Source organism: Elgaria multicarinata, chromosome 12, assembly GCF_023053635.1.
Source record: "Elgaria multicarinata webbii isolate HBS135686 ecotype San Diego chromosome 12, rElgMul1.1.pri, whole genome shotgun sequence".
NCBI classification, from domain to species: Eukaryota; Metazoa; Chordata; class Lepidosauria; order Squamata; family Anguidae; genus Elgaria; species Elgaria multicarinata.
The window spans coordinates 4,422,909-4,443,129 of NC_086182.1; the positions used below are offsets into that span (position 1 = coordinate 4,422,909).

Genomic DNA, 20,221 nt, shown 5'->3' on the forward strand with positions numbered 1-20,221 from the left:
TTACTTTTGTGCTCTGAAATTCTGACTCTTACTGGTCTGGAAGTTTGTCCTACATAATATTTAGAGCAAGGGCATTTAATCATTTAAATCACGTGATCTGAATTGCAGTTAGTGAAGGCTCTGAAAATATGCTTGTAGTTGATAGGATTGATGAATTCCTTTTTTAAAAAACCTCTGGCTGCAGCAACCACAATGGCCGCACAGAAAATGTCCAGTAACGCCCTGGGAGCTGGCCAGTGACACCCTGGACGGATCTAGTTTTATAACTCTAATCAGAATGAATCAGTTTGTCTTCTAAGTTTGCAGTCGTCCTCAGGCCTAATAGAAGAACACAGCTGCAACCTGGTATTTCCTGTATCAGGTGCCAATGTCTGTATATAATTTTCTTGATATTGTATGAAATTTTTTTGAACTCTAAGGATTGAAAGTGGAAATTCACCTTCATCAATAAAAAGGTTGCTTTAATAAAAGCCGTTTGCTTTTCAAAAACGTTTGCCTTGCTTTAAATCCAGTGTTGCTAAAGCAAAAGGGAAATGTAGAATGTACATTAATTAATTAATTAATTACATTTATATACAGCCCCATAGCCGAAGCTCTCTGGGCAGTTTACAAAGGTTAAAAACAGTGAACGTTAAAAACAAATTTACAAAAATTTTAAACCATCAAAAGCATAAAAACAACAATATCCATTTAAAACAACTATTCTGGGGTCAGTTAAAAACTCAGCATATGTTGTTGTTAACTGCCTGGGAGAAGAGAAAAGTCTTGACCTGGCGCTGAAAAGATAACAATGTTGGCGCCAGGCAAGCTTCGTCGGGGAGATCATTCCATAATTGGGGGGCCGCCATTGAAAAGGCCCTCTCCTTTGTTGCCATGGTCAGCTGGCTCTCTTGGCCAAGGATATAGTGCAAAAGGGAAATGTATGGTCAGCTATTTCTTAAGGCTGAGACATGTGGAGGATGGGAGTCAAAGAGAGATACAGAATGCATACGTCAGCTACTTTCCATGTAACCACATTACTGCTTTAAAGCGCTTTATAACAGTTTTGACAACTGCACTGCATATAGTTTTCAAAACGTTTTCAAAGTGCTTTAAAGCGCTTTAAAAGCAGTAGCTTATGCCATGCTTAAAACATCGTAAGCTTTGTGACTGGACAATTGACCTCTGCAATAAGGAAACTATAGAAATCTATCAGAGTGTTACACCTTGGGGCGGTGGGCAGTTCTCTTTTCCTTGTATTACCTGCGGGATCGCCTTCTCCCATACAATCCGCCCCGCACACTCAGGTACTCTGGGAAGGCTTTACTCCAGTCAGCCGCAACTAGGCTGGCAAAGGTTACCCAGAAGACCTTTTCTTCTGCCGCCCCCAGACTGTGGAATGGCCTGCCGGAGGAGATTCGTCAGCTTAATACTCTCTCTGAGTTTAAGACAGCCATAAAGACTAGTCTCTTCTGGCAGGCCTACCCAGATGAATTTTAAACCTAAGAATTATAAGATGTTGTGATTGTTATTTTAATATTGTATTGGTTTAATATGCTCTTTTAACTAATTTTATGTATTATATTTTATTTAGTGTTGTTCCCCGCCTCGATCCAGAGGGAGAGGTGAGTAATAAATAAATAAATTTATTATTATTATTATTATTATTATTATTATTATTATTATTATTATTATTATTATTGAGCTCCGGTGCAATGTAGTGTTTTCTGTGTTGTTGCAATAAAGTGACTGGTGAGCGTTACCTGAGTCGTGTCCAGTCTCTTGACCATGTAAAGAATTCCATGAGAGGACCAAAAAAAGCCTATCCAGTACTCCGATGCGGTTGGAATAAGGATTGTCTCACTATTCTATCCGCCCTGCTTCTGAATGTAGAGAGATAACTCGTGCAAGGAGGCCTCTGTCCATTAATTCTCTGGAGAATTGATTAGCATGTACATGATAACTATCGAGCAAGGTACTGTTATGTTTTAGCCTTAAGAACTTGACGCGCAAATGAAACAGAGGTGGATATTGCAGATGAATACCAGGGGGGAAAAGATGGAGCTCTGTGTAAACCGATGCTGCGAAGTTTCAGGGAAGGATATTCCACATTCAGTCCTACCCATGTATCACAAGGTTGTCACTTTGCAATTGTGATACTGTGGGTTTGGGGTGGATCAGCAGTGAAAACGGTGCCGTGTAGATGGCCCATGAGAGACGGTGTTTAAAAAGAAAGAAAGAAAGGGCCAGAAGAAGTACAGTATGTGCTTAGGTCTCATTGGTCTCAGTGGTCCAAAGCACATTTAACTTTCTCTGAAGTGGTCAAAACCACTCTCTGTTTCTGTTTCTACATCACAGGCAGACCGTGGGTCACTGTGGGTTTAGCCTACAGCTCACAGGATTCCAAAATGGATCAGAGCAAAGCTCCTTTGTTAGGTTTCCTCACAAGACGCAGTGTAGAGAAGATGTCAGCACACATCAGCTGCAGAAATGGCTGCAGAAATCCCAGCGGTGATGCTGTACGTGAGCGAGAGGCAGGGGCGTCCCGCTCGTGTCACCTGGCCCGGGCCCAGAGTTCACTTACAGCAACCTCACCGTCAGGTCTTCCACGGCATTAAGGAGGCACAATTTTCCTGCCAAGGCTTGCTTTGCCTTTCCACACATTATTTATTATAGATTTAACAATGTTAAACACACCCACACACCCACCCCACATAACCAGCGTCGGATAGCAGATCAGTACAAAGTATGTGATTAAAAGGTGTGTCTGATTGATATCATTCACTAAATGAATTTGAAGGAGGATCCTTTAATATTTATACAAACAAGATTAAGAAGAGTTAGTAAATCAAATGTGTTTTCATCCATTGCCTTGAACTCCTGATTGTTTTGAACTGACCCGTATGATCTGCAGCCTCTGAGGATGGTGCCACTTCAGATCGCCGGTGAGAGATGGAAAGTTTGAATGCTCTCAAACTTGCTGCACACACCCTGCATATACAAGGCTGGCCTACAGATCCCCCATGCGCTACTTTTGTGCATGCACAGGGGAGCATTCCACGGCTCAGCCTCCCACCTGCATCTGGACAAGAGGACGATGTCTGATCCCACTTCAGGTCACTGGTCCACCTAGCTCAACATTGTTCACTGTCAGTGACTCTCCAGACTTTCTCAGCCCTACCTGGAGATGTCCGGGATTGAACCCAGGGCCAGATCTACACTACTGCTTTAAAGCGCTTTATAACAGTTTTATAGCACTTTAAAGCAGTAGTGTAGATCCAGCCCAGGACTTACTACATGCAGAGCAGGGCCTTTACCACTGAGCTATGACCCCATCCCCCTCCCCCCCATGAAATGGTATAGCCTAGCAATGGATACATCCCACGGATCTGTGTGGCTCTCTGTGCTGGGAGAGACAAGGCAACTGGATGAGGATTTCTTTTGTAACCAGAAGCCGAGGCGCTGGCAAAAGACTTGAGGGTTGCATCAAGAACTCTGCGTGTGCGTGTGTATGCGTACATGCGTGTAAGGAGAGATGCTCTCTGAAGGTCATTCAAGAATCTCTCTCTCTCTTGGTTAGGATAAATGTTGCAGGAAGTTCAGTTGCTGCTGCTGGAGTGTGCGCTGGGCCTGCTTCTCCGCCTTCTCCGCCACCCAGCTCTCCTCTAAGCCCAGTAGATGGGGACGCTGCTGCAGAGGATGTTAATTGTGGTGCCCAGGATGGAACGGTCAGCCAGTGGCGCAGACAGCCCGTCCGCTCCCTCCTCTCCCCGTTTGTGGGACGGCACGAGTGGCTTGGGCTACAAGAGGGGAAACAATAGGTCTGTTGCCCGAAAAAGCAAAACTCGGTCCTTTAAGCTGACCCAGTGCACCTCCTTCACACCACTGTCCCTGCATAGAATTCTTAGGATTTGGAGGGAATCTACACGTCGTACTGAAGGCGTTTGCATGCGCCTCCAGTACGCCCCCAAAACGATGGTGTAGATTCCCTAGCCTACCTGCCCAGAAGAGACGGAGGAGGAGGCGGTTGGGGAATCCGGCTGCGTCCTTGCCGCCGCCGCCTCTCCGACCCGGGTCACTCTTACCCCGGCAGCAGGAGGCCGGCGGGGAGGCAGCGGCGGCGGCGGCGGCAAGGACGCGGCCAGATTCCCCAGCCGCCTCCTCCTCCGTCTCTTCTGGGCAGGTAGCTAGGGAATCTACACCATCGTTTTGGGGGCGTACTGGAGGCACATGCAAGTGCCTTCAGTACGACGTGTAGATTTCATCTTTCAGGGATGTTTTCATTGGGGCTGGCATTAAGCCTGTGTAGCAGTTACAGAATTGAGAGGCTGAAGGCTTTGTGCACTTGCTTGCAGGGCAGAGAGGCTCTCATCAGGGGAACTGAAAGACGCCCAGCGGCAAACGTGGTCCTACTCCAAAGCCCTCGGAGGGGTCTGAGCATAGCTTCGAGTGGTGCAAAGGAGCTGGGGGGTCTTTAGAATGGGTAAGGATGGTACCTGGATAAGTGCTGTCTCTCCCAGAGCGGTGACAGGTAATCCCAACGCCGAGGAGGGAGCACAGGGTTTCTGGGCGGCCATCCAGGGACCGGAGCTGCCCCTGCCCTCCTCCTGGTGGAAGGTGACCAATCGCCAGTCGTCTTCCACCAGGCACCACCCGCAGATTGGTCCCAAATGGGCCCCACAGCGACGTCAGACAGCAGAAGCTTTGTATTGACGTTGCTCTGTTTGAAAGAGTCGGGGCAAATCCCTGGATTTTTCAAACTGCGGCATCGTGGGAAAGCCCTGCAGTGGCTGTGAAGCTATGCCTGCGTTGTCTAACCGCAGATCCACAGTGCAAATCCACAGCCACCGCAGGGCTTTGCCCGCACAGAGGTAGCCCCCCAGTTCTACCATGTAGTTTGTGGCTTGTGTACATTGGCTCTGAACGCAGAGCGAGGTGGCCTGCTCCATCCCAGCAATCCTTCTGTGTCCAGCCCTCTTCCTGCCTCACCTGAATGTGCTGGAGGACTCCAACGACACTATCCAGGCTTTGGATGTTCTCCTTGTGCATTCTGGTGATGTAGCAAGACTCTCCTGGCCAAGATCGGTAGCCAATCAAGAGCTGTTCAAAACAAGCAGAGACCGCGGCTGTGTTTTACATCTCAATAAATGGCCAATAATCAGGGGAGGCTGGCGGCTCCAATGCCAGTGGGGCTATGAGTCTGCTCTGGGTTTCAGTCAGAACCAGTCAGAACTCTCAAGTGCTTTGCTCCTTGGAGAGCTCCTTTAGGGTTCTGACTGAAACCCAGAGCGGATCCACCTCTGGGCGCAGATACTTAGCAAGCACTCAAACCAGACTAAAAATCTCCGGCATTTTTTGGGGGAAGCCATAACAGTGAAGCTGGTATCAGTTCAGACTCTAGATACGGGGATGCCTGGAATGTACACAACCCAGACCTAGAAATGGGGGACATCTTTAAGAGAAGGCATCTGAAAGGAATGAGCTTAAGTATATTGCAACAGGAACCTGAATGGCAGGTTCCAAACTGCCATGAACACAATGGATCTTTCTTGTTTCCTTTTCACACAATCACTCTCAGGAACCAGTGACCCCAAAAAAGCCATAATCCGAGCTAAAAATAACATTTTCCTGATCCCGGCAAACCCATCTGCTCTGCAAACTAGCAGCTGCTACCCAGATGAAACGGGCGGTGAGCCGTCACCTCATCGAGGCCTGGCCTGTCAGAACCTTTGGCTCAGCGGGGCTCAGCACTCCCGGCCAGCAGCCGGGGAAGAGGCCCTCCTTGGTACCTCATTAATCTGGGGAGGAGCAGTGAATTGGAACCCAGTTTCTATCAGTGGAGGCTGGTGGCTCCAACATCAGTGGGCAGTGGATTCGCTCACAGTTTCAGACAGAACTCTAAAGTGCTTTGCTCCTTGGAGAGCTCCTTTAGAAGGAGCCGGACCAGATCCATCGCCCCACTGACTTTGGATCCACCAGCCTCCACTGGCAATGATGCCAAGTTCTCTCGCTCCACCTCTTTCTCCCTCACACGCACATGCACACGCCATTGGCCCAGTCACACACCCACCCACCCCGCTACAATACATCAAGTAAGTTCTTTTCCTGGATTCTTTTTCAAGATCTTTTCAGGACTTCCCCCCACCCCCCAAGCCTCTGGCATGCTTATTTTGTGCCTTTAAAAACGGCCTATCCATTTTGGGGTGAGCATGTTTAGATCAGTAGTACCCATCCTCTAGATGTGGTGGACTACAACTCCCATCACCCTAGCCAATTGATGGGGAAGATGGCAGTTGTGATCCAACTCTTCTAGAAGACACCAGGCAGGTTGGTTTGGATTTTGAAAAACCCGTCAACTGGGCATTGGGGTGGGGGGAATTTATCATTGCCAAAAGGACCGGACCGTCTTCACTCTGGAAAACTGGCCTTTCCTTGAAACATGGGGAACATAACGGGTTCAAGTTAAAGGAAGTCAGATTCCGGCTAGACATCAGGAAAAACTTCCTGACTGTTAGAGCAGTATGACCATGGAACCAGTTACCTAGGGAGGTTGTGGGCTCTCCCACACTAGAGGCATTCAAGAGGCAGCTGGACAGCCATCTGTCAGGGATGCTTTAGGGTGGATTCCTGCATTGAGCAGGGGGTTGGACTCGATGGCCTTGTAGGCCCCTTCCAACTCTGCTATTCTATGATTCTATGATTCTATGAACAACCGATTGCTCCTGGATTTGATGCCCTTTGAAAATGTGGAACTGCTGTGTTAACAAAATGAAACCATCTCAGGAACAATGAGGACCAGAAACGTAATCTGAAAGAGAGCTGAAAATGTGACAACTCTAACAAGGGCTTTGCAAACCACGGAAACAAGCAATTTGAAGCATGAACCCTAGAGAATTTTCCTCCTGAAGTTGTCAAATGACTGCAGCATATCTTACATTACTGTAGTCATACACGACCGTGGCGGACGAGTTGACCTCTGCGTTGACATGAAACGTAGCCAGCCTCTCCTTCCTGCTCATGGAGAGGTGCTGCGGGGGGCCTTCTCCGTACACACCCTGAATGGTCATTTGCAGGACCTGGACATTTAAAAGAAGACCTTGGGGTGAGAATGGGAAGGAGGTTGAGGAGAAAGCGGTTGCATTGCACCAAGCAGAAAGATTATTATTATTATTATTATTATTATTATTATTATTATTATTTATTTATTTATTTATATAGCACCATCAATGTACATGGTGCTGTACAGAGTAAAACAGTAAATAGCAAGACTCTGCCGCATAGGCTTACAATCTAATAAAATCATAGTAAAACAATAAGGAGGGGAAGAGAAGGCAAACAGGCACAGGGTAGGGTAAGCAGGCACAGGGTAGGGTAAACAGGCACAGGGTAGGGTAAAACTAACAGTATAAAGTCTGCACAACATCAAGTTTTAAAAGCTTTAGGAAAAAGAAAAGTTTTTAGTTGAGCTTTAAAAGCTGCGATTGAACTTGCAGGCGAGAAACATGGCATCAGAGGAGCGAAGAGCACGAGCGGGGCAATAGTGTGAGATGAGAGAGGAGAGATAGGAAGGAGCTAGACCATGAAAAGCTTTGAAGGTTAACAGGAGAAGTTTATATTGGATTCTGAAGTGAATTGGAAGCCAATGAAGAGATTTCAGAAGCGGAGTAACATGGTCAGAGCGGCGAGCCAAGAAGATGATCTTAGCAGCAGAGTGGTGAACAGAAACCAACGGACTGATGTGAGAAGAAGGAAGGCCAGTGAGAAGAAGGTTGCAGTAGTCCAACCGAGAAATAACCAGTGCATGAACAAGCATCTTGGCGGAAGAGACAGACAAAAATGATCGAATCCTGGCAATATTGTACAGGAAAAATCGACAAGATTTAGCTACTGCCTCAATATGAGGAATAAAGGAGAGCGAGGAGTCGAATATAAAGCCAAGGCTACGAGCTTCCTTGACCGGAGTAAGCGTAACATCATTGACAGTAAGAGAGAATGAGAGATGAGGAGAAGGTTTAGGAGGAAAAACAAGCCATTCAGTCTTTGCCATGTTAAGTTTCAAGCGACGATGAAGCAGCCAAGCTGAGATATCTGAAAGACATGCCGAGATACGATCGTGAACATCAGGAGAAAGTTCCGGAGATGACAGATATAGTTGTGTATCATCGGCGTACAGATGATATTGGAGGCCATGAGATTGAATAAGCTTGCCCAAGGGCAACATGTATAAGGAAAACAACAACGGGCCAAGCACTGAGCCTTGCGGAACCCCTACTGAAAGGGGAAAGGAGGAAGACGAGCTGCCATTAGTCAACACGCTGAAAGAGCGACCCGCTAGATAGGAGGCAAACCAGTTATAGACAGAGCCACAAAATCCAAGGTCATGAAGGGAATCTAAGAGAAGATCATGATCAACCGTGTCAAAGGCTGCAGTTAGATCAAGGAGGATAAGAACGGAATAATGGCCTTTAGACTTGGCAGTAAGGAGATCATTGGTGATCTTAGTAAGGGCTGTTTCGGTGGAATGCAGAGGACGGAATCCAGATTGAAGTGGATCCAACGCAGAGTTACTAGAAAGAAAGTCAAGACAGCGAGAGTAGACCGCACGCTCCAGGATCTTTGAAACAAAGGGCAACAAAGAGACAGGTCGGTAGTTAGACAGGGATAGCCTATCAAGAGTAGGTTTCTTGGGAATGGGAGAGACTGTAGCATGTTTAAAAGCAGAAGGAAATGAACCAGAGGACAGAGAAAGATTAATAATATGAAGCAAGGAAGGGAGGATAGCAGGAATAAGATTAATAAAGACGCGAGAAGGAATCGGATCACGAGAACAAGTGGAAGGCTTCGAAGAGCGCAGTATTGTAGACAGTTCATCCGCTGAGACCGAAGGAAATGCAGAGAAATTTGCAGGAGGAACTGACAGATGAGGAACAGGAACTGGAAGAGGAGCAGAGCTGGCCAGATCAGAGCGGATAGTTTGGATTTTAGCATTGAAAAAAGAGGCAAAGTTATTAGCAGACAGAGAGGCGGGGAGAGATGGCGGATTAGGCTTCAGAAGAGAATTGAAGGACGCAAAGAGCCGCTGAGGATGCCTAGCATTTGACTGGATCAGCGTTGAGTAGTACTGCTGTTTGGCCAATGAAATGGCAGAAGAGAAAGAGGAGAGTACAAATTTGTAATGGACAAAGTCCGCCCTGTCCCTGGTCTCACGCCAAAGGCGTTCAGCTGCCCGGGAACAAGAGCGAAGGTAGCGGAGGAAAGAGGTGAGCCATGGTTGGGGTTGAGAAGGGCGAACTATCCGAGATGTAGATGGAGCAAGGTTATCAAGAGTTGAAGATAAGGAGGAATTAAAGGAGGAGACAGATGAGTCCAAGGAGACAGCCGAAAAGACAGAAGGAAGGGAGGAGGCTAGAGACTGGGAAAAAGCCTCATAATTGATAGATTGCAAGTTGCGACAAGAGTGAGAAGCGGGACGTGAAGGAGGAGGATTATGAGTAATATTGAAAGAAACTAGGTGATGATCTGACAACTGAAAGTGAGCAGTAGAAAAGTCCAACACAGAGCAATTCCGAGTGAGAACAAGATCCAGACAGTGTCCAAGGGAATGTGTGGGTGCATCAGACCAAAGCTTAAGATCATAAGAGGAAGATAATGAGCGAAATCGTAGAGCTGCAGCATCTTGAGGGTCATCCACATGAATATTGAAATCACCCAAAATAAGAGTAGGACAGTTATCAGAGAGGAAAAAGGACAGCCATGAATCAAAATCAGAGATAAATTTTGAGGACGAGCCTGGGGGGCGGTACAGAACTGCAATCCGCAGTCGCAATGGAGCGAAGAGCCTCTTCCACAGAGCTGATCACAGACAATATTCCTTCATGAGCACTGATGGACTCAAATCACAGGAAGCCCGATTCTGGCTGAACATCAGGAAAAACTTCCTGACTGTTAGAGCAGTACAACAATGGAACCAATTCCCTAGGGAGGTTTATTTATTTATTTATTTCATTTATATCCTACCATTTTTCTTCCAAGGATCCCAAGGCAGCATACATAATCCTCCTCCTCCTCCTTCTCTCCATGATATCCTCACAACAACAACCCTGTGAGGTAGGTTGGGCTGAGTTTCTGTGACTGGCCCAAAGTCACCCTGTGAGCTTCCGTGGCCGAGTGGGGACTAGAACCCAGATCTCCCAACTCCCAGTTCAACACTTCACCACACTGGCTCTCCCACACTAGAGGCCTTCAAGAGGCAGCTGGAGGGCCATCTGCCAGGAATGCTTTCAGGTGGATTCCTGCCCTGAGCAGGGGGTTGGACTTGATGGCCTTGTAGGCCCCTCCCAACTCTACTATTCTATGATGACCCAAGGAGCTTTGCTAAATAAGCAGTGATGGGTCCTGATGATGGGTTACTACTTCTTCTTGGGTAGGGCATGTGCTTTATTGATTTGTTGATTTTTGCACAACTGCTTTGAGTAGGATCTGAACAGGGAGGAGGTTGGATTTCAGCAGCAGCGTCCTTCAAGGTCCACAGAAATGCTTAACTCGGGCTGGTGCCAGTAAAGGGGGTTGGATAAATTCCTGGAGGAGAAGGCTCTCAGTGGCTACTAGTCCTGATGGCTATGTGCTACCTCCCGTAGCAGAGACAGTACGCCTATGTCCGCCAGTTGCTGGGGAACATGGGTGGGAGGGTGCTGTTGCGTTCTTGTCCTGCCTGTGGGTTTCCCATGGACAGCTGCTTGGCCACTGTGTGAACAGAGTGCTGGGCTAGGTAGACCCTTGGTCTGATCCAGCCTCAGGGCTCTTCATGGGCTCTTCTTGGGGAGGCTGCCACCACAGGGATAAGACAGTCTTCCCCCTCTTTGGCTCTTTCTACATCTAAGGGTGTAGAGGGAGGGAGGGGGGGACTGCAGACTTACCTGTTTCCACGATCCTTCCTGGGCATCCAAACAGAAGCACGATGTCCCGGAAGGGAAGAGGGACGTTGTACTTGTCACACCCACCATTTTTTTTAAAAAAAAAAGATGCAGGAACCGCTCCAGCAGAATGTAAGTGAAAAAAACAAACAACCCCCCTTGATGTCCCTGGACTCCGCCCCCCCCCCCCCCGGGCCTGGCTCTTTCCCTCTGCTGACCCGATACTTGCGGGGAGGAGGGAAGAAGCCGGGACGGATGACCACACTACCCACGGTCCTTGGGAGCATCCCAGGACTACAGCTAAAATCGGGATAACTGCAGAAGGTGTTATCCTGGGGAAATGGAGGGCTTGTCCCTGCCTGCTCTCGGGATCTCCTGTGTGCCATTTGGACCCACGGGGACGACCCAGGGATGACCCCAGGAAACATCCATGGTCTAGAAAGGGCTTTGGTGGCCTCTGGCGGTGTTGAGTCACCTTTTTTGAGGTGACTCACAGCCACTTGGCTGTTCGGAGTTGTCCTTACCGTCTCGGTGTGCTTCTCTGCGCTCTGCAGCCCCAACAGCCCAAAGGCCAGGACAACCACCACGATCACCACCACCACCACCACCACGATCAAGAGCTTCTTGCAAGGGAGTCCAGGGAGCCGGGGAGAGGCTGTGTAATCCTGCGGAAGCAGAGCGCGTCAATGGGGACGGGGCGCGTTTCGCTCTCCGTCCCGAGAGAACAGATGGGCAGAGGCACAGCCTCGCACTCAGAGCTGTGCCTGGACTGTCCCAATTCAGCCTGCAGGTGGAAGAACATTCCTCTGCATGACTAAAGTCTCTACTAGCACATAAAAAAGCTAGCATGTCAGGGAGTCTTCTCCCATAAAGGCTAACTTTCTATGTGCAGGGTTTTGTTCATTTGTTCAAGGAGCATTTCTTTATGGGATCCCCACGTGCAGCCTGAAGTCCAGTAAGAACTAGGGTACTGAGGAAAGCAACACCATCATCATCATCATCATCACATTTACACGGAACATTAAAAACAAATATACAAAATTTAAAAGCATAAAAAGCATTAAAAACAAATTACATACAATATCCATCTATTCTGGATTGGTTAAAAACTCACCGTATGCTGTTAAATGCCTGGGAGAAGAGAAAAGTATTAACCTGGCGCCAAAAAGATAACAATGTTGGCACCAGGAGAGCCTCGTTAGGGAGATTGTTTCATAACTGGGGGGCCACCACTGAAAAGTCCCTCTTCCCTTGTTGCCATCCTCTAAGCAGGCTCCTGGAGGTTTAATATCAAATGTTTATATTCTGTCTTCCTCCCATGGTGGAACTCAAGACAGAGTACATGGGGGCTCCAAAGTGTTCTCCCATCCAAAGACTGACCAGGCTGAGACCTGCTTAGCTTCAGCAAGGTGGCTGCATCATGTCCCCTTGGACCATGTTTCAAACCGATGCATGTTTGGAATTTGGACCACTTCATTCCCCACAACTACAGCCCCTGTTTATCATTCATTGTCCAACTCACAGGTGGCCCAACCATGATATATGACATCTTGGGTGGCAGATTGTTGCCACAGATGATTTATTTCATCATTGTTTATCACATTTCTAAGAACCAGGGCTGCTTAGTTTCAGCCAGGAGGCTGCCTCGTGTGCCTTCAGCCCATGGCCCTGGGCGGCTGAACGGGAGACAGGCTGATCTGACCTATGTGGCATTGTCCAGTGGGACATTCTCTTGCACAAGCCCCTAGGAGCTGTGGAGGAGAACTCCCAAGTGATTGTTCCTCACGTATTATTGAGAGAGAGAGAGAGAGATTTTCTTTTCTTTTTTTTTTTTTTAAAAGACAACGTGGTTCATAAAGCAAAATCATGATAAAATAAATAAAAATCAATAAAGCAATTCAACAGTGATAAAACATTCTCATAACCAAGGCTGGCAATGCGAGCGGTCAGGAAAATGGTCAGGCAAACAGATATATCTTTAATTGTCAGCAGAAACATTCCATGCTAGGAGCCAAGCTGATCTTGACGGAGAGATTGTTCCATGTGGTGGGTTCCACGACCGAGTGATCACCAGTAAACTGTAGCATGGTAAGTAAGCCCCCCCCCCCCCGCCCCACCTCAGAACATAAAGTGGTTCATCACATGGGACTGAAATCCCACATCTTTACCGGGGCTTTCTACTTCCAGTTTCTTTGTGGGATTACGAGGTGCTTCTTTACCCAGTGGACATGTTGTGATTTGAACTGAAAACTCCCTTTCTTGGCAATCCTCTGTCTATTGCATTGCACAGTGCCCTCTGGTGGCTGCAAAGTTGTCCTATCTCCCTGTTGATATTAGACATTTACCTTAGTTATCACTTTGTCTCCAATTTTTTTAAAAAGGTGGAATAAAGCTCAAAAAGCACAAGAGATGCTCTGGGGGCTGACGACATCATGTAAACAAGCCACAAACTTCCGTGAGTGATAATAACAAGCGTGCAATAAAGGCCCCATGTAGAAATGCTCAAAGACAGGGGTGGTCTATACTGGAGACTGTGAATCGACGGAAGGTGTGTGTAATTAGAATTTTGTCAGCAAAATGTTATGGTCCATCCCTAGTTATCTCCGCCTCTATAGCTAACCCATCACCAGAGGTTCCAACCATACCTTCAGGAGCAAAAAGTCTGTCCCAGAAGGTGTGAGACTCACCGGTGGCGCCTCCAGCATCAGAACGTCTTTGCTGCTCCTACTCTCCATCCTGCGACGGGTCTCCTTCCCAGCTCTCCGCTGTCTCTGCTGTGAGCTTCACTGCTCCCTGGCTGCCTTCTGCCAGGAGCGAGCCCCTACTTATACAAGGGGGCCGGGAACTCAAGCCCTGCAGGTGACGTGCCGGTTGCTTCCTTTGCAGCCTCTCTGTGCCTCCTGCTGGCTGGCAGCCAGGTGCATTCGGGAACCTTTCAGTGCTAAGTTTCTGTGAAGTGCTCTTTGGGCTCATGTCCGTCAAGAGCCTCTGAGGGCGCAGAAGGGCCTCTTGGGAGCAAACAGCCTCTCATTCTTCTGGAAGCCCCAGCCCACTTGTTCTGGGCCCAGGAGGCTCAAAGGGCCGGCAGCGCGGTTGGGACGCCTGTCATCACTTGTGTCGGGACTTTGGTGAGGTGCTCAAAGCAAGAATGAGGAAACCGTTGGTCACGGGAAAGGAGAAGCCCTCAGAGAACAACAAGCGCATGGGCAGAAGGAGGGCCGCGTTGCCAGGAGGAGGCCTGGAGCCGCTCGAGGACGGTGCCGTTCAGTTGGGACTGGAGGGTGGTTTGGCGGCCATTTTCTTCATCAGTTGCTTGTATAAGATATAGGGCCTGTTCAGAAGACACCTTAAGGTTTTTGGTTAAGCAGCGGGATTTAAGGTGTCTTGTGCAATCCGTTTCACTAAACCCTGCTCACTCACTAACCAGAGTCAGACCGTCTGCAGCAGGGTTAGCGGCTCTAACCATGGCTCAAAGTGTTGCGTGTGACAGCACGGCTTGGGGTTAGTGCTTACCCCAGAGAACCACAGTTTCACTAACCACAGAGTCTGAAGTGTCGTCTGAACAGTCCCAGTATAGTTCCTCAGGTGGAAAGTCATTTAGTTGGGCCACAATCCGCCAGGGAGGGCAGTTCTGTGCAAGTCTTATTGAGATCATGAACAGCAGTTGCAAAAGCATGTTGTGGGCCGCAGAGATCTGTAGGCAAAGGGATTCACATGCACCTGACCAATCCTGGGGCAAAATGGGGCAAGGCGCCTTTGCACCCTCTCTTTGCTGGATGAGCGCCCCTCCTCTTGCGTGCCGGGGAGAAAGACAACAGCATGGCTGCCCCTCTCTCCCCACACCGCAAAGCCTCCACTACTGTGAGTATCTGGCAAAGGCTTACAAGCTGTGGAGACATCTGTGAAATGGCCGCCTGTCTGGATGAACTGACCGATTGTCTCCCTGCCCCGTCCATCCTGAGAGCGGGGCTGCACTGTGTCTCTCGGCCGAAGAGGATGCCATGGCTGGTTTTCCTTGTGTACGTCTCGGCCCTGCTCCGAGCTGCTAAGAATGGCTCACAAACATCAGGCCATCTTCTTCGCACACGTTCTCCTTTGTTGTCTGGGATGCAGCTGTGCCTAGAACAAGGGAGGTCTGTGGCCCTGCCACGGGCAGCTCTTGCGGGCAGCTCATGTGCCATGAATGATGATCTGATGGCAACCAGAGTCCCACCAGGATCACCGGGGCAGGAGGGTGGAGGGCATTGAAGAGAGGAGGTGGCACAAAGCCGGGTGGGCCGGAAGGTGGGAGTCCGGGCTGCAGCAGGGGGAGGCAGAAGTGATGGCGGGAAGGTGTGGGGCAGGGTGAACTGATCTCTCTTGGGGTTACTCTGACATCTGCTGTGGGCTTTTTGTCCTTGGCTATGTATGTAGGGGAGCTATTGCAAGCAGTGCAACATGTCTCCCCCACCCCAGCTCCAGGATCCTGGTCCATGGGCGCCCGGCCACTCAGTGCTGAGGGCGGAGGGCAGGCTGTGCCCTCACAGCAAGTTCCCCCAAAGCACAGGACTTACTCTTCTCCGCCTCCCTACAGCCACTCCAGGTCTCCAGGATGCAGATTATGTTGGAGCACTTTCTGCGTGTGCACCAGAGACATGTGAGCCCCTGCCCTCTCATGGAAATCAAAATAACTATTCAGATATGAGAGAAATATATGAATAGACCAAGTCTGGTGGCATCGCCCTCGGCACCAGTGATTTATGACTCTGACTTTAATCCAAATCGATGCGTAGGTTATTTTCAAGCATGGAAAGGTAATGATTTATACAAATACGCAGACCTCTGGGATTCAAATTACAGTTAGAATATTATTACATGCACCACCACAATCCTCTAAGCAAGGTTTACCTGGCTTTAGTTTCCTTTGGAAGGAGGTCACTGGAGGCTTAATGTTGTTTTTATTTCCAAATTTGCAGGCTGAGCATAGGCGGAGGCAGGCATCTTAAACACTCCAGCAGGCGCCCACCAAAGTCCAGGGCTCCCACTCTGGACCTCTTGAGAATCAGCCAGCACCTTGAGATGCCTACAGCTCCAAAACCAAAAACACATTTCTATATCAGCCTGCCTCAAACTACATCTTGTGCTTTGCACACGGAAACCTTGGCCCCTCCCACTGGCTAGTGCATGTGTGTGTGTGTGTGTGTTGGGGTGGGTGGGAAGAGAATCTAATTGAGTCTTCTCTTCTATGCCTAGCCCTTAAGTCCCATACAGGACCATCACCAGACCATCAGTGGCATCAACCATCTTTTGTCAAGTCCATTGGCGTGTGGACAACAGGTTCAAAGGGTTCAGTTGAACACCCTAATCCACCGCCACCGCCATGTTGTAGTAGCAGGGCTGGTGCTAGCTGTAGGAAAGAGCGACAAATTCAGCTGCTCCCCACCCCACTCCTCCAGAAGGCTTTTTTCACCGGTGCAGCCGCTGCCCCACCCCCAGCTTGCTCTCTCTCTCTTTCACTCACTCACTCACTCACTCACTCACTCACTCACTCAGTCGTTCCCTGCTCCCAGCTGCTCTGCCTGACCTCTCGCAACAGTTGCTGAACAAGGTGGGAGCGGCAGCCATGCTGGGGCCAGGGGCGGATCTACACAGCATCGTGAAGGCGTCATGAAGGCGCTTGCGTGCGCCTGCAGGGCGCCCCGAAACTCCTTGTGTAGATCCTGCCCAGAAGAGATGGAGGAGGAGGCAGCGGCGGCGGCCCCGTATCGCCCCTCGCGGGGATGGGGCGAAAAGTTTCTGGGCTCGGCGCCTTCACGACGCTGTGTAGATCCCTTCCAGGAAGCAGCACGTGGAGGAGCCCAGGAGGGGACTGTTTCTGTAAGTAGTAAGATTGCCCAGAGCTGCAGATTGGGGCCCTCCCCCCCTTCGGAGCTGCTGCCCTCCTCTCATCATCAGCCCTGCAGGTACTGTAATGTTTGGGAGAGAGAGCGAGAGAGAGAGAAGCTGTATGTTTACATGCCTCCTCTCCTCATCGCTGCCCCACCGCCCACCCCAGTCTGGACTCCAGCAAGAGAAAAGAAAGGGGTAAGGGGGGAGAACTGCAATGCCCCCCCCAAGACCTCCTGGCTAAGGAGGGTTCATTCAGCAGCACATTTTACAGAATGCTTGCTAAAACAATTTCTATTATTTTAGGGTGTCCAACCCCCTTTTTTCAATCCGTTCTTTTGGTAAACATATTATGTGTGTATCTTGTGTCACTTTAAAACAGAGCTGCAGTACAATCCTATGTACGTCTACTCAGAATTAAGCCCCACTGAGATCAATCAAACTTACTCTGAGGTAAATGTGCATTGGATGCAGCCTGAAAATGAAGAGAGGATGAAAAAAAGACAGGAGAAAAAGAATTGTAGAAAAAGAATAGCAAGGTAACTGTGGGATATTTAACCATATTTAAAGACAATAAGTACAGTAAAATTAGTGCTCCTCTACTTCAGTCCCAATCAAATAATTACAACAGTGCAGTACAGATTATTTGTTAATTAAAAAAATACAGTCTACTTCAGTTTTTGTTTATTTCGTTTGTTTGATGAATGAAAAAAAGTGTTATTATTGTATATTCAATCAAAGTTTACCTTAAAAAAAATAATCCCTGGCCGAACCACCTAATGAAATGTACTGCGTACGCCTATGGTCAAGTCTAAAACCTGTCAGGCCATATATTGCTTCAGGGTGTTGCCACACCAACAGCCTTGCTTAAAGAAATCTAGAGCTTTTCTACAGAGACTGTTAATCTGCTGTTTCTACTTTCGGCTTTGTCGCAAAATCGAGATCAGATCGTCACAGCACTACACGAAGAGTGTTTCTTTTCCTGCTTTTCTGCTACATGACCTCTAGATGGCATTGTGTTAGAGTGGAATGCCACAATTACACAAGAGAGAATTGTGCTTTCTTTCGCTTTCACAAAAAGCACCCCATTTTCCTTGTTCTAAAAAACTTTCAGAAAGAGTTGTTTATAAATGGAAGCAAAACTGGAGAGTCACAACACTTACTAAAGAATCTGTAAATTACCATGAGTAGGTAATGACAAGCACACAATAAATGCCCTGTGCAGAAAAGCTCCTATAGTCAAAGCAATCATGTTATGGAAAAATAAGTATAGCGATTGGAGTTTTTTTTTTAAAAAAAATATCTTAATGGCCTGAATATTTACTACTAAAAATATTATTAAGAAGGCCTAAGATAAATTATATCAATTGAGAGTACTAACAAAGTTTGTTGATAATTAAAAATGCTAAACACTCTGTACCCAACATCTAATTCCACCCCCCTAAGATTTTTTGTTTGAGACGGAAATAATTTAAAAGTACATGGAATAAAGTCTTAATATTTTGGTCAGAAACATTAACTTTGAAACTTGGGATATTATTTTATTTATTTATTTATTTATTTATTTATTACACTTATATACCGCCCCCATAGCCAGCGCTCTCTGGGCGGTTTACAGAATTTCTAAAAAATTTAAGATAAAAATGAGTATACAAAATTTAAAATTCTAAAACACAGAACATACACACATAAAGCATTCAAAGCCATTAAAAACTAAACATGTGGGTGATTAAGATGTGCCGCCATATGCCTGGGCAAAGAGGAAAGTCTTAACCTGGCACCGGAAAGATAGCAGCGTTGGTGCCAGGCGAGCCTCGTCAGGGAGATCGTTCCATAGTCTGGGGGCCACCTCCGAAAAGGATATATGTGTTTTCTCCACTACAGCCATTCCAGCTGTACTGAGAGCGATGAAACAGGGAAGTTGGGCCATTCCACTCACCTGCTGAAAGTTTCTCCTCTTCCCTCCCCTTTCTCTTTTCCTTGTGTGTCCTGACTTCTTAGATTATAAGTCTGTGGGCAGGGCTCATGCTTGTTTTACTGATGATATGAAAGCCATTCTGGGAGCCTTTAAAAAAAGAAAAGAAAAAAGATCAATTTTAAAAATACTCAACTAACTAACTAACTAACTAAGCTTGGAGATAATTTTCACCCAGCAAAAATAAGAGAAAGCTCTATTAAGATTATGTGAAAGTGGCATATTACATTATGTAGACTTTTTCAGATAATAGGTATCTGCTACCCAAATGGCTGGAAATGTAACCAATAACTAGAATAAGTAGTTTTATTGTATATTCGATCCAATATAGAGCTTACTAAATTAAACAAAAAACCTGCCAATGACCCATCATGAAGACTTGCATTTATGATCATTTCTGTAGCTGGGATTTTGTAAGCGAAGTATTGGTGGAGAGCCCAGGTCCCCTGGTATGAAGAATGAGAAATCAAGTTACATGAATATGTGGTTCCTGCTAAATTAATGCACTACATCCAAGCTACCCGCTCCTCCAAATGTCAAAATAATACATTTCTTAGAAATTGGGTCAGAGCAGGAAACACCTTTCTGGACACATCTATATTGTGACTTTTTTTCTTTTTTCTTTTTCAAAATCATCATCAAAGATTGTCAGCCTAAGCAGCCACACAATTCAATTGAATTGTCACACAATTCAAAGAGAGGCTATTGCTCCTTTAACATTCTGACTGGTTCTGACTGAAACCCAGAGTGGATGCACTGCCCCACCGGCATCGGAGCCACCAGCCTCCACTGCCTATGCGCACTTGCATGCAACCTTTGCTTTGCACCCTTTGCACCCCCAGCTATTGTGAGGGGTCCTGAGGGATGCAACTCCAATCAGGCTGTGGTTTACTGGCACCCCCAAAAGTGCCGGCACCCCAAGTCACAGCTGCGAAGGCTCGCCCTGCCGGCGTGACCGTGTTGCGCTCGCCACACGGATAGCCCCACTCTGAGCGAAGGAGCTGGAAGCCCAGCTGGCAGCCAGCTGCTCTAGCCGGTGTGCTCCATTCCATGTGCAGCCTGCCTTTTGTTTCGTCCCCGCCCTTGTGACAGTCCCCATGGCTGCATCCCTAGCAATGCTCTCCTCCTCCTCCTCCTCCTCCTCCTCCTCCTCCTCCCTCCATCCCCGCGCATCACTTGGTGCTTGTGCTCTCTCGCTCCCCCACCCGCACGTCAGGCGGAGGAGGGAAGCTTTCTGCAGAGCTGACATCTCCATCAACCTGCCTGCCAGTCTGGCTTCGGCAGCCGCTTGAAAACACACCGCGGAAGCAGCTGGCAAGGAGGCCGGAGGCACAGGAGGAGGCAGGAGGAGAGGGCACCTTCTAGGGAGGTGCAGGGCACAGGTGTCGCCTCTGCGACAGCTACAGCTGCAGGCCCTCTCTGGGGGAATTCCGCCAGCACTTGGAGGGCCGGTTCTTCCCCGGGAAAGGAGCGAGGCCAGGGAAGGGCC

At 48.0% G+C, this 20,221-nt stretch overlaps 1 protein-coding gene across 1 annotated transcript; it reads right to left on the reverse strand.

Annotated features, from left to right (window-relative positions):
- Positions 1 to 3,643: 3,643 nt before the first annotated feature.
- Positions 3,644 to 13,643, reverse strand: LOC134407467 (pulmonary surfactant-associated protein C-like). The gene is made up of 5 exons (XM_063139261.1): positions 13,580 to 13,643; positions 11,417 to 11,557; positions 6,915 to 7,055; positions 4,969 to 5,079; positions 3,644 to 3,779 (listed from the first exon to the last, which is right to left on the reverse strand). The coding sequence occupies exons 1-5, from the start codon at positions 13,625 to 13,627 to the stop codon at positions 3,645 to 3,647; spliced, it is 576 nt and encodes a 191-aa protein (XP_062995331.1). The 5' UTR covers positions 13,628 to 13,643; the 3' UTR covers position 3,644.
- Positions 13,644 to 20,221: the final 6,578 nt, after the last annotated feature.